Source organism: Mastigoproctus giganteus, chromosome 9 (genome assembly GCF_048544385.1).
Source record: "Mastigoproctus giganteus isolate SK-2022 chromosome 9, ASM4854438v1, whole genome shotgun sequence".
In the NCBI taxonomy this organism is placed as follows: Eukaryota; Metazoa; Arthropoda; class Arachnida; order Uropygi; family Thelyphonidae; genus Mastigoproctus; species Mastigoproctus giganteus.
Window position 1 is genome coordinate 40,728,231 of NC_143583.1, and position 15,314 is coordinate 40,743,544.

The window sequence follows — 15,314 nt, forward strand, 5'->3', positions numbered from 1 at the left end:
GTCAATAGTCAGGATTGCTGTTTCAATGATAGGGTGAACTCTACATCCACTGCTCCTGTTGACTGAGGTATTGGAGCATTTGATGTTCAACGACTCCAACCAGGCGCGTCGTCGATAGTGGCGGGACCTATCCACAATCACAACATCGCGGTGTGGGTCAGTGTCGTGGTGGGTTGCCCAAACGTGTTCAGCAATAGCTGAGTGCTCAACATCCGCTAAGTGGATTGCTCTTTCGTGTTCGGAAAGGCGTTTTTGAGCTGTCTCCCAGTTTCCCTGATGTAGCAGCTAGTGCAGTCATGGCAAGAGATGCGGTAGACCAATCTGCTTTGTACTAAGGTGGGGACCGGTGCTTTTACTTTAGGGATGAGGGATCGTAACTTTCTGCCTGGGAGTTGTACGCATTTTATCCCATGTGATTTTAAGACTACAAATCTGTTGTGATAGGTTTGGGTAGTATGGAATAAAGGCACTCGCGGTTGAGCCATTACCTTGGATGTTTCTGTTTGTCGCTATGTGGCCATGTGTCTGTAGGTCGCACCTGTCAAGGGTATTTATGGGATAGCCACACCTCGTAAGATCCGCCTTGACTTTAGCAATTTCGGTGCACCTCTCATTTAGCACCAGATAAATTAATAGCACTATATAATAACTGTATGACAGAAGGTATATTCCCAAAAATATGGAAACAAGCTGTGTTAAGGTTAATTCTGAAAAACCCTGAAAAACTCCCTACTGATCCCAAATCATATAGACCAATAGCCCTACTCCCTGTACTGGGGAAAATATACGAAAGATTAATATACAGCAGATTAGCTCAATATTACACAGAAGCAGGCTTGCATTCCAACAATCAGTATGGTTTTAAGCAGGGCAATTCTACGGAGGATGCCATGCACCACCTACTGACAACAGTTAAAAACACAGAGGAGAAATATATGCTGGCAATCTTCATTGACTTTGCTGGGGCATTTGACTCACTGTGGTGGCCTAGTGTCCTTAGGAGACTTCGCCAGGCAAATGCCCCACAAAACCTCTATAAGGTAATAAACAGCTACCTTACAGACAGAAGTGTCTCAGTACGCACAAGGTTCCAGGAATTGACACGCCCTGTGAATAAAGGCTGCCCGCAGGGATCAATCCTTGGCCCTTTCTTTTGGAACATTGTTCTGGATGAATTTCTGGCCTTGGATCTGGGCCCCGTGGAAAGCCTGGCCTTTGCAGATGACATGATTTTCCTTGTAAAAGGCAACTCACGAGTGGTTGTAGAGCAAAGATCAAATGCCGCTCTCTTGCAGCTGCAGGAGTGGGCACAAATGCACATGCTCAAAATATCACCTGAAAAAACCAAACAAATACTTCTAAAAGGTAATTTGGACATGAGAAGATGCCCACAAATCAAAATTAACACAATCACTATAAAAATGGTAACAGAACTAAAATATCTTGGAGTGGTCTTTGATTCAAAATTAACTTTTTACCCCCATTTGATCTACTTGGCGAAGAAAGTGCGAAATTATGCAGGTATGATTGCCAGGATCAGTCGAGCAGACTGGGGACTCAAAAGAAAGACCTTGGCAATCATATACCGTGCAATGTTCCTGCCTGTTATCACCTATGGAGCCGGTGCGTGGTTCATCCGCTCGGCCATAGTAAGAAATAGGAATAAATTAGAATCGATACAAAGGACAATACTACTCACTATTACCAGAGCATGTCGCACAGTAAGCACACCTGCACTACAGTTGCTGGCCGGAACTCTCCCACTTTACCTGGAAGTAGCCAAAAGAGGCTTATATTATAGATTTAAAAAGGGCATACCCACAGAATTTCTGGGGATAGCCCTTGATACAACCAATACCTTCAATGATGAAAGAAAAAGAATAGCCACAAAGCTCCACGAGCTATGGCAAACAAAGTGGGAGCAGGAAACCAGAGGTCTGGTCACCAAACGGTTTCTGCCACTGGTGTCAATGGTTAGCCCAAAGCCACCTAAGTGGTATGCCCCTGGACTTTTTACAACATTTATATTGACAGGGCACGGTTCCCTAAAGGCGAAACTAACCTCCTTAGGCCTGACCGATGACCCAAACTGCACCTGTGGCGAAAGTGAAGACTGGGCACACATTCTCTATGAATGTATAATATATGACATCCCCAGAACAGAGCTAATAGCACAGATTGGTCCCCTTCCCAGGAGAGAAGAACATCTCTTCATCATAGAAGAGCAAAATTATAAAGCTTTTACATCTTTCACACAGAAAGTTTTCGAAATGCGCAGAGCAATTTCAGCCCCCCAGCAATTAAACAATAATCAATAGTAAAATTGCCCAAGTTTCCCACCACGCCCAGATGATGACTTAAAAACTGTTAGGATAGCAGTATTCTGCACCCTGACAGAAACCTGACATAACAAAACTCCCCATGACTACCATGCCATGTGTAGGAACCTGGGGCCCCAAACCAATGTAGGGGAGGGGGATGGGAATGCATGCAGAGAAAGTGAACGGGAGTGAGCAGAAGAGCAAATGTAATTGGCCGAAAGAATACAAAGTTAAAAATAACTTACATTACTTTATATATACTGTACCAACAAACATTTACAAACCACATAAACACTATCACTGCATTCTCCCCTGGCCTGCAAAAAAAAAAAAAAAAAAACCTTGCAGCCAGGCCTGCACCACAACTGAAGAATAACAGTAAGTTGCGGTGCCCAGAGAGTGCAGTACAGAAAGAAAGAGTCGAATAAATGAGATGAGAACTAGAAGAATGAATAAAAGTGCAAGCGTGAGAGAAAAGAACACAAATGCTCAGTTAAGCACACACTAACCTTGGTTTTAATTAGTATTTAAATTTACGCTACCCATCATTGCATCCCCTCCTGGTGTGTGAGAAAAAGATGAATGAGTTGAGTGAAAAAAAAAAAAAAAAAAAAAATATATATATATAAAATAAGAAAAAAGTATAAAAAATAAAAAAATAAATAAATAAATAATAAAAAAAAATTATAAAATAAGAAAAAAGTATAAAAAATAAAAAAATAAATAAATAATAAAAAAAATTATAAAATAAGAAAAAAGTATAAAAAATAAAAAAATAAATAAATAATAAAAAAAAAATTATAAAATAAGAAAAAAGTATAAAAAATAAAAAAATAAATAAATAATAAAAAAAATTATAAAATAAGAAAAAAGTATAAAAAAATAAAAAATAAATAAATAAAAAAAAATTATAAAATAAGAAAAAAGTATAAAAAAATAAAAATAAAAAAAAAAAATAAATAAAAAAGAATGCAAGTAGAGTGAGAATGCACATTCCGAATGAAGCAAATGTGTGCGCCTCCCCCCCCTTCACCTGGTAGGTTCCCCACTGCCAGCTAACATATCCCACCCCCAGAGCGGGATGGGCAGCTGGACCTTCATACCGGATTCGACACTCCTTGGACAAGACACAGACGAAGACATTCTGCGCCTTTGCTGCCAACACGCCATTGGCGATCCGAACTGGGTACTCTAACCTGGTTCCCTTTAAAACCCCATCCCCAGGCAGGGAATGGAGGAGATGGACTTCTGTCTCCTCTCCTCCCTGCCTACCCCCCATATTTCGCCTGGTGGGGCTCGTCTCCACTGACCTCTTTGGGGATGCCTACTCTATCCGTCCCTATTCTTCTATCTGTTTCCTCCCCAGTCTTCAATCTCCCCCCTCTCTCTCACTAAATCGACCGAGTACACCCCTTAACAATGCCGCCAAATTATAACCAACGTCTAAATTCTACCGGTTTTGTGCAAATCTCTAAGATATCTAACACTATCAGCTTTTATCTAGTGTTACATGTCTAAATTTAATAACATCAAAATTTTGCCCGACCTGTTTGGCCTTTAACACATCTCTTTAGTGTTCAACCCTAACCAGCGATTTCCTAACAGCAATCCCATTAAGCATTAATGTCAAATGCATAAACTTTTATTTTATTTTATTTATTTATTTATTTTTTAAATAGGTCCTAGCCACTGAAATCCCAGGAAACTAGGTGGCAGGACCTGCCAGAGCAAATTGTTGTGATACTGGATACACCCGGCTAGCCTCCACGTGGCAGGGTATGGGCAACGTCGGACCCCACTAGGGGCCTGGCGGCCAATAAGCCGGATAAACAATGGGCACAACATATCACACTGCACAGACACGACCCACACACTTTCAAGTCTCTGGCTTGACAGTGTACTGTCCTCGATACAGCGAAACACACGCGGAGATGGGAGAAATCCCAGGTGCCGTCTGACACGAACATACCTTATACCTTATGCACCTCTCATTTACAGAGCTAGAGTGGATCCAGGCACGAGTTAGCAAGATTCGTGCAGTGGCAAGAAGATGGCTACGCATACGTGTGCTGACCGGAAGTTGGTAAATTGGCCAGCACACATTGGTTTACGATGGACAGTTATCTTCAAGCGAGTGCCCTCGCGACAGACAAGTGTGTTTAAGTATGGTATGATGTTGTCCGATTCTAGCTCAATGATGAATTTTATGAAAGGCGATAGAGAATTGGGGTGGTCTAAGATTCGGTCACCTGAATTTCTGGGGATAACTATGAACACATCGTCCACATAGCGACACCAAAAGGTAATGGGATCTGGTACATTCGTAAATGCACAACCCTCTAATTCCTCCATCGCGATGTTTGCCATGACTAAACTAACCAAGAAATCCATGGCTATGCCGTGTACTTGTTAGTAAATGGAGTCTTTGAACCTGATTGTACTACCTGTTAAGTACAGTCTGAGGGCAGTGGAGATATCGTCTGGTGTTAGTTTGGTCGTTATCTAAGAGTTGCTTTGCACATGTGATGGCAAGTTGTACCAGGATGGAGGTGAAAAGTGAAATTACATCAAATGATGCCATGATTTGATCTTGTGAGATGGATATGGTTCGGGTCTGTTCTATGAATTCACTACTGTTAGAGACAGGGTTGGTGGCCTTGCCTACTAGGGGAGAAAGGAGCCCCAAGACAAGCTTAGCTAATTCATAACTCTGTGAGCCACAACAGGAGATAATGGGTCTTAACGGTGTACCTTCTTTATGAACCTTCAGTAGTCCGTAGAATTGTGGAATCAGGCAGCCGGACTCGTCCATTGTCATCCTCCCGGCAGATAAAGGATGTCGAACAGTCGTAATGACTCGCACAGATTACGAGACAAAAGCCTTGCTGCTCTTGCAGGACACTTCTGTTTACCAATTTTTAACCTTTCCTCCCATCAAAGCTTTGGAACGATGGGAGTTGAAAGTGAACATTATCGTCAACAGTTGGCTTAAACAGAAGAAAATAACTGAATCAACACGTAATCACCTCCGTGCCTCCGGCTGTGAGATTCCACAATTCTACGGACTACTGAAGGTTCACAAAGAAGGTATACCGTTAAGACTCATTGCCTCCTGTTGTGGCTCACCAAGTTATGTATTAGCTAACTTTGTCTCGGGACTGCTTTCTCCCCTAGTAGGCAAGACCACCAACACCATCTCCAACAGTAGTGAATTCATAGCACGGATCCGAACCATATCCATCTCATAAGATCAAATCATGGCATCATTTGATGTAGTGTCACTTTTCACCTCCATCCCAGTAGAACTTGCCATCACATGTGCAAAGCAACTCTTAGATAACGACCAAACCCTTGGCAGCAGAACCAAACTAACACCAGACGATATCTCCACCGCCCTCAGAGTGGGCTTAACAAGTGGTGCAATCATATTAGCATTGGTAGAGGCATATGATGCAAGAAAGCAAGCTTATGCAGCATCAGCCAAAAAAAAAAAAAAAAAAAACACTTCTATTTCACCCTTCCGTTCATTCGAAATACCTGTCCAGATGAGCCTTAAATTTATTTAGGCTATCAACTTCCACAACAAGGGATGGAACTCTTTTCCGCCAAAAAACTACCCACTGGCTAAAGGCAAATTTCTGCACATCTATCCTACAGCTGTCTTTCCTCAATCTGAATTTATGCCCTCTCAGGTGATTATTCTGAGCAAGAGGAAGAATCCCATCAGCATTGAGCATGCTTAAACCATTCAAGGTTTTATACACCTCTATCAGATCAACTCGCCAGTGTCTAGTCTCCAGACACTGTAATTTGCAAAACTTAAGCCTTTCTTCGTAAGAGCAACCCTTTGTTCCATTCACTAATCTTGTTGCCCTTCTCTGTACTCGTTCCAGCAGCTCTACATCCTTCTTGAAATAATGCCTCCAGACATGTATACAATACTCTAGGTGTGGCCTGACCATTTCCTTATACAATGGAATAATCACCTCCTTATCCCTGCTAGAAAAATTCCTGTATATCACTGACAAGACCCCATGAGCTACTCTTGCAGCCCATCTGCACTGCTCAGAGAACTTCATATCTGCCTGCACAATAACCCCCAGGTGCTTTTCATTCTCTACCACTGTCAGTGTAGTACCACAGAGTTGATAAGTTGCTCTGGGGTTGCTGTTTCCCCATATGTAGTACTTTACTTTATATTTGTCAATGTTAAACTTCATTTGCCACCTCTCAGCCCATCTGCTCAACCTTTCCAGATCCTGTTGCAGCAGCATAGCATCAGTAGTATCCTTAACAACCCTGCCAACCTTTGTATCGTATGCAAACTTGAACATTAAGCTTGATACACCATCATTAATATCATTTATAAATACAGAAAACAATAATGGACCCAACACTGAACCCTGAGGGACTCCACTAATAACATTAGTCCATGATGAGCAGTGTCCATTGATTACCACTCTGCTTCTCCCACTCAACCATCCCTTTATCCATAGCAGCAATTTGCCTCCAATGCCACACTGCTCCAATTTGTGCAGCAGTCTTCCATGTGGAACAGTATCAAAAGCCTTTCTAAGATCCAAATATATAATATCAAAGTTATTCCCTGCATCCAGTTCTTTAGTGACTGCATCATAGTATCCAATCAAATTGGTCAGGCAAGACTTTCCCTTAACAAAACCATGCTGTGTCCGAGCTATAACTGAAGTCTTGTCTAGATGATTCTGCAGTGCTTCTTTAATCAGTGCCTCCATTAATTTTTCTGGAACAGGAGTTAAACTCACAGGTCTATAATTACTTGTGTCAGCCTTTGATCCTTCTTTGGGTGCCTCTGTAGCCAGGTGGGAAGGAGCAGTAGTGCGTTTCACATGCTTCTTGATTAAACCGGAGTTCGAGCCCGTCACCACCAAATACGGAAGATGCGGAAAGGTCAGGGAATGACCACCGTATATCCCGGAGTAATATGGCCTTAGTTGCTAATGCTCATAAAAACCAAAAACAACAACAATCCTCGTTTGTGAATTGGGGTCACATTTGCACATCTCCAGTCTATGGGTACCTCCCCTGAGTCCAAGGAAGCTCTCATAATTATGGCTAAAGGGTTTGTTTACTTCCTTTGCTGCCTCCTTTAATATAACTGGATAGATCCCATCCACCCCAGGTGTCTTTCTTGTGTTTATAATCAACAATTTCTCCTCCACTTGACTCTCAGTTATTACAAGATTATCTAGCTTTCTGCCAGAGCTGAATACACCTCTGGCATTCCCCTCACTGAATAACTCCTCATGTATGAATGTCGATGCAAAATATTCATTTAGTTTGTTAGCCATTTAAGCAGGATCATCAACAGTTGAACCATCGATATCAAGGTGGACCAATCTGATTCACACCTTCCTTCTAGAGTTTACATAAAATAAAGAATTTTTGCAGTTTTTCTTTGTATCTTTTGATGGCAAAGGATACAAAGATTTCTCTTAATCTGCCTTTGCCTGCCTAACCATCCTTTGTAACTTGGTTACAGACCAGCTTATATCTATCATTGGCTTCTGTGTCACGTGTTAATTTATATGTATCCCATGCATTTTTCTTCTCTGCCATATGTCTCAATAGTTCATCTGAGATCCATTTAGGTCTAAACCTTGAACAATATTTCTTAGTTGGTATGTAAAGCCTAGTAGCTTCCAAGATAAGTTCTTTGAATGTTTCCCATTTTGAATTTGCTGTTGGTAATAACATCATCAGTTGGTCCCACTGTATAGAATTTCAATACTGTCTCAGTCCATCGTAATCACCTTTATGAAAGCAAAAACCCTTCCCTTTACCCCTGATGGTAGTTATTTTTTGAGTAAACCCCACTTCAGCACACTGTGATCACTGCCACCTAATGGTTCCTTTATCTGCAGATTCTTAATGCATGAAGAATCATTACTGATAATCAGATCAAGAGTATTACTCCCTCTAGTTGCCTCCTGAACATGCTGAGGTAGAAAACAATCATCCAATAAATCCACAAAAGCCTTGCCAGTGTGTGAGTGACCAATCCACAAATTCCAGTCAATATCTGGGAAATTAAAATCCCCCATTATAAGACTCTCTGATTTACTGGCCCACTATTTCCCTGTACAGTTTCTTATTATACTCACCAGAGTCATTGGGCCTGTAGCACACTCCTACTCTCAATTTTGATTTCCCAATGCTTATGTCACACCAAACTGACTCGACACTGCAGTGTCCAGCGATGTCCACTGGCTTCACTTCCTTGGCTTTTGTGTGTTTCTTAACATTACCCCTCCTCCCTTCCTATCCTGTCTATCCTTTCTGTACACACTGCACTCCCCTAATTCCAGTTCTGCATTCCTTATATCTGTGTGACACCACGTCTCTGATATCCCAACAATATCTGCATTTGATGTTTTGAGCAATACCTCAAATTCATCAAATTAATTTGCCAAACTCCTAGCATTCGTGTACACACAAGTATACATGCACCTGTTCCTATTCTTAGCTACCCTAACGCAACCCATGTGTTTACTTGTACCACAGTGACTCCCAGCAGTCTCTGAAATATCCTGCATTCTGTTTTGTTTTCCAGGCTGCTGCTCATTCCAATAGAAGCAGTGCAAGAATCACTTTCACCTCTGCCAGTGGCTACTGTTAATCTATTAGTCCTTGTATCCCCCCCAAGCTAGCAGTTTTCTGACCCACCTAACACTGCCTCGATAGCATCAGCAAACATTTTTGCATCCTTTCTATTTAAGTGTATCCCATCCCTGTAGAAGCAGTCTCTCCTGTTAACAAGTACAGACCAGGCTAAAAAAAAATTCTACCCCTTGAGCCTTGCACAATCTTTCCAGGGCTGAATTGATTGACAGGGCTCTCATCATATACTCCCTCCTATCGTGTCTGGGCAGAATTGCAGACACTTTCAAATTCAACCCTAATTCACAGCTTTTTTTTCAACAGTGATCTGTACTTGTTAAGTAATTCCGCCAGTCTCCTACTCATAATATCATTAGTGCCTACATGTACAACTATATCACCTTTTGTGCACTTAAAAGATGATATCCGCTCTACAACGTCATCAACCTTTGCCCCTAGCAGACATACCCTGGTCCTGTTCCACCTATCCTTTTTACAAAGCATGTTTCCCTGACAACAGAGTCATCAACAACTACTAGTTCCTTTTCAGTCCTGATGTCCAAGGTGGTGGATCCAGTATAACAACCCTTTAGGTTAAAATTTTATAGGAAAACACTTTTTACAAAAGTTTTATCAGTAGACTGTACACACTACAGATTTTTTTTTTTTTTTTTTTGCAAATTAATGAATTAAAATTCTGCAAGCATAATCTTCAAAAAAAATTTTACCTTTCCTTCTTGTGGAAAATAAACTAAATAAAATAACTTTAACATATGCAAAGAACACATGACACTATGAACCAAATACCCAGCTTTAATAGTGCTCTCTAGAGACAGTGCAATTGACACTAAGCAATATCTCAGCCATAATGCAATAGTCCACAGTTAAATCAGTGTGCCAATATAACTCAGTTGTTCATTTCACGTGCCATTCCTTTTACAGCACTCATTTATTGACTGCAATTTATTGACTTGAATGGACACATATCTGCACTAAGGTACAAAAGTTGCAGTTTGTTTGGATGAACCACAAGTTTTGTGCCTCATGTTACATTTGCTACCTGAATGCAAACTTGCTTTTGGGAAGTGAATGTGTTAATGGAAAAAGAAAGAAAAATCATGACCAGTGGCAATATAGGAGCTTAGATAGGATGATCACAGAAGAATGCAGAAAGGTAAAGGACAACTGGATAAATAAAAAAAAAAAAAAAAAAAAGAGTAAAGAAATTGAAGAATTAGAACAAGGGAAATATTCCAAAGAATAAATGAAATATAGCTATGAAAAACTTTTTAAATGACAACACATATGTTTTATGGGAAAAGGAAAATATCTTCAATAGATGGGTTGGATATTTAATGAGGATATCATTAAACAGAAATAAATGAAAGTCCTAAAATCCAACAGGAAGGGGTCAATAACAGCCATTAAAGTAATAAAAGATGGCAAAGCAAGAGGTAATAAAGTATATTCAGAAATTATAAAAATATTGAATGATAATGCAATTAATAAATTAACAAAGATTTTCAATCTAATATATAACACATTCAAAAAACATTTGATGAATTCTACATTCATGTCTATCTGAAAAAAAGCAAATTTAGTCAGGACTGTAAAGACTTCAGAACTATGCATATGAGTCATGCAACTAAACTATTACTGGGAACAATCACATACAGAATAATGATTAAAACTGGAGAAGTTGACACAAAAAAGTGGGTTTTAGAAATGAAAAAAATAAACTAGAGAAAGAATATGTAATATAAGAACTATTTGTGAGAGATGTACAGAAATGAAAAAGGAGGTTCTGATATGAATCATAGATTACAAAAAAAAAAAAAAAAAAGACTTCCACTGAGTTAACCATGGAAATATGATAAAGTGTCTACAACTTACAGGAATTGATGGAAAAAATCTCAAACTAATAGCTAACATTTACTGTAACCAAAAAAACAGTCATAAGAACTGGAGAGTCTGTCAGCAGAAATGATATTGCTCTACTATCTGAAAATGAAAGAAACCTGCAATTAATTGTAGACATTCTAAGCAGAAAGAGGAATGAATGCAAATGTGAAGGAAATGAAATGATGGCCATCAGCAAAAGAGAAGATACCCCAAAAATAAGAACAGACAAATGGATAAACAGATAACACACTACTATACTCTATTACTTGCTGTCACCAGTCACGACACTTTTTTTTTTTTTTTTTTTTTGAGAGAGTATTCTGCAGTGGTATTGTCAGATACATGTATCTGATTGCAATTCTTCACAGACACAAGGTTAAAAATTACAAAATAAGCTATCTACCCTCTCATTTTGCAATATTAACTCTTCCTTGAATCTCTAATACAACTTTCAATTATATTGTACTTTTTTTACCCATGGACACAATTCCAGATTTCTTTAGCTTCTTTCACAAACTGGTTTTTCATTTACAGTAAAAGAATGAAATTACTGTGATTCACTTTCAAACAAAGGCATCTGATCCATATTTCAATTCTTTTAGGATATGAGAATGTTATTTTTGTAAATATGATACTTCTGAAGACAACTAAAAAAAAAAGAAAAACATTATTCAGACCACTCATTTTGAAATATTAATTTTATTTTTTCTCCAATCTCTGATAGCACTTTCAATTATGACATACTTTTTACCCATCGCACAATTCTTTGTCTTTCTTCAGCTTCTCTCATTCACTTTAGTTCATCACTGAGTTCAGACAAAGTGTTTAATCTGCACTTCCAATCTTTACTAGGAAGTAGTAGAATCAGCTTTTGCTAAAACATGAGAACAATTTAAATTTTTATGCTAACTGAAAATGTGTCAGAAGTAAAGCAAGAGAATGCACAGCCAAATCTACTGATGCAAGATACCAATTTCTCAATAGACATACCAAGGTTTTTAAATTAAAATTTTAGAGAAAGAAAAAAAAGTGCAATGTAATTAAATAAATTCTGCAATGTTACTCCACAAAATAAACTGAACATTACAATGTACATAATTTACAGATATTTTAAAAAGGGTATAAAGGATTAGTTCCTATCCCGATGTAATCTTGACCAAAAACATTGATTTGGAAAAGAAAGAGCAAAAGCACAAACCAGTTCCTAGGTATGCTAGCTAAATAATTCTTAAAAATTTTTAGTCAAATAATTGACGTATTAAAGAAGTAATATATAACACAAAATCTGTAAGCAAAACACATGTTTACAATATTAATCCCAAGTCTTTTGGTCTTTTTCTTCCCATTAAAAGAGAAAAAATAATAAAATAAACCTTTTGTAATAAAACATACAGAGATTACAAATGATTTCAACTGGCAGAAAAGTTTCGGTGTTCATTCTGAATGGCTAAAATGCTTCTCTATGAGTATAAATTATTGATGAAGCAAATAATTGTGAAAATTTTCATATATCAGTGCCCTTAAAAATGATAGAGCTTAGTCAACAAATCAGACTATACATAATCCACATACTGCAAAGTTGTTTCTACACCTTTAAGAGAAGTAATTAACTGTCAAAGAAGTAGACAGCCACTTTTCAGAACAATTAAAATTTTTTCATTGGCAGCATTACCATGAACACTTTTTTAAATGACACTTACTAGACTGTACACTAGATGATCGCTTACGGCGAAATGAAGGGGGTATGAGATCAGCTGGTAAGGAAGTAGGAAGAGCATCACCTGCTTTCACACTGTCAGAAAGATGCATTGCTAATACAAATTCTTCACATGATAACCGCCCATCAACATCTATATCTGAGAGATTCCTATTAAGGATAAAACATTTTTTTGCTTAAAATAGTTAATAGAAAAAATAAATTCTAAAAGAGTGATTTTCAAATGAAGTGAAAAACACGATGAAAAAAAAAAAAAAAAAAAAAAATTTACTAAAAGTAATGATGTGTATATAAGTAAAAAGAATTTTGCTAAATATCAAAAGACAATAATTCAGATGGGAAAATTAGACACAAGCTTCCCAAATTGTTCCGAAAGGATGAGAGTATTGGTTAAGTTTAACATAGTTAAAAGTCACAGCTATAATAATCAGTTACATCGCGGGCAGGAAAAAGGACAAGACACCTTTCAATGATCTTAAAAGTAACAAATATTAAAAGATTTTGTTTAAATGAGATAGCAGCATACATAAAATAAGAATGAGGATAAGAGAAACATGTAAAACACTATATGAAACACAATTTGGTGAAAATTATGTTTACGGCTCAACTACTCTTACGCAGTACAAGATGTTACCTCATGTCTACACACACACACACACACACACACACTGCCTTTTCTAATTAACAACTGGGTGATAACTGTTAGTATATAACCCAAGCATGGTACTAAGTACTATAGGTTCTAATACCTCTCGTGCTTAGGGTTTACATAAAAAAAATATATATATATATAAACACACATAGTAGTAAAACTTGTACAACTTGAATACTGTGCTCTTCCTTGTTTTACATTTATTAAAAAAGATTTTTGCTACTTTTATGGTGGATCATCATCTATTCTATACTGCATTATGTCCGTACAAGTATTGTTCATAGGCTGATGTGCATGTTGTGCAGGCTGAAAAATCTGGAATAACTCAAGGAGAAATCATATGCCCCTGCTTGAAATTGGCTGTTGTTTTTTTTTGGTTTTTAGGAGCATTAGCAACTAAGGCCATATTATTCCGGGATGTGCGGTGGTCATTCCCTGACCTTTCCGCACCTTCTGTATTTGGTGGTGACGGGCTCGAACTCTGGTCTAATCAAGAAGCATGTGATACACACTACTGCTCCTTACTGAAATTGGCTAACTACAGCTCAAACTAGAAGGGTCTTTAAGAATTGCTCCAGTCTCTGACTGGGACTCAAACCCAGACCTAATCAAACAAATAACAAGTGGTGTAAAGGTTCCTCCTATACTGTAATAGGAGGAACCTTTAAGAGAGAATAAAAGGATGCTTCAAATCTGATTTTGTCCACTATAAAAGGTAGCAATTAGCTCCTTCGAAATATTTGTAATTTGAATTAATGAATATTAAACTATACAGATATCAAAACAGTTTTCAATGCAAATCATGTCTTTGGTTACCAACTTGTATGTTTTTACAACTGCATGTGCTAGCAAAAAATGTGAATTTTTTTGTTTGTCAGTTCTTTTATCCAGATCTGTTTGTCAGTTCTTTTATGAAGAACTGACAAACAGATCTGGATATTCCAGCACATGAGTTGATCTTTGAGGCACCACAAAACTGTTTAAGAATTTTAAGATTGACTTATATGCAGAGTATAAAATGCTAAGCTTGAATTAAAGGCATGTCCTCAGTGTTAGAGAGACATGAATTAAAACCAATATATTTGTAGTGATATATTTTTACACAAATATACATTGTTTGTCATCTTTTAAAACCCAAGAATTTCTTCATCTTATTCATAAGACAAATACACTTCATGGAATTCATCAGGAATTGGGTTTTATGTTTTTAAGTTCTCAAAAAATAAACTTTCAAGAATGTATTTCAATAAATATGCTTCCACATTGAGACTGTTTACAGATAAACCAATTAGCAGTCCAGCACTAAGCAGGTAACAAGGAATGGCTCAGTTACATAACTGAAACATCATATGTACACACTGGCATTAATAATAGCAATGTCTCATCAACATGTATACTTGTAGGTTTTGGTTTCTTGACTTTCTATATAAGGGAGTACTGTACACTTTCTGTAGCTTGCAGTGCAGTGTAATATTGCCATATAACCTTTTAAAACAATGAAATGATTGAATTTAAATAAACACTTGGGAGTTCTATGACAAATATACAATAAAATGTGAACTTTAAAGGGAAAAAAATAGAAATTAGACATGGTGGAATAAATGGTACAGAAGGTCCTTGACATACGTCATGCCAATATACACTGTTTCACATACATGCCGTTGATTAATTAGGGATGGTAAACTCGATATACATCATATATATATTCACACTTACATCGTTTGAACAGGAACGTACATGTATATTTCCCTCGAATCTTCTCTTTCTCCTTCCATATTTAAATCCATAATTACACACTGTATATAAAATGTAAAAATATATACAGTATGTATCAAAACATAAGTACAGTAATAAGTATGTATTAAATATTTAATACAAAAAATAAATTTTACAAAACTGTATAGCCATTACTGTATACTATACAGTATTGTAAATCATAATTTTAGAGAATATATAATGAAAGAAAAAATAAATAAATAGAAAATTCTAGAAAATAAACAGAACTTTCTAGAACAATGTGCAGTAGGTCTGTGACGTCCCACAGTGCCGCTTGTGTACTCACAATGTCCAGTTCCGCGTTGTT

At 37.6% G+C, this 15,314-nt stretch overlaps 1 protein-coding gene across 1 annotated transcript in view; it reads right to left on the reverse strand.

Annotated features, from left to right (window-relative positions):
• The window catches only part of Dap160 (dynamin associated protein 160), a 531,520-nt gene that overhangs the window by 363,812 nt on the left and 152,394 nt on the right, over positions 1–15,314 (reverse strand). The window contains exon 8 of the mRNA XM_090381606.1: positions 12,563–12,729. Within this exon, the coding sequence (XP_090237732.1) occupies positions 12,563–12,729 (167 nt within the window). The remainder of the gene's footprint in view (positions 1–12,562; positions 12,730–15,314) is intronic.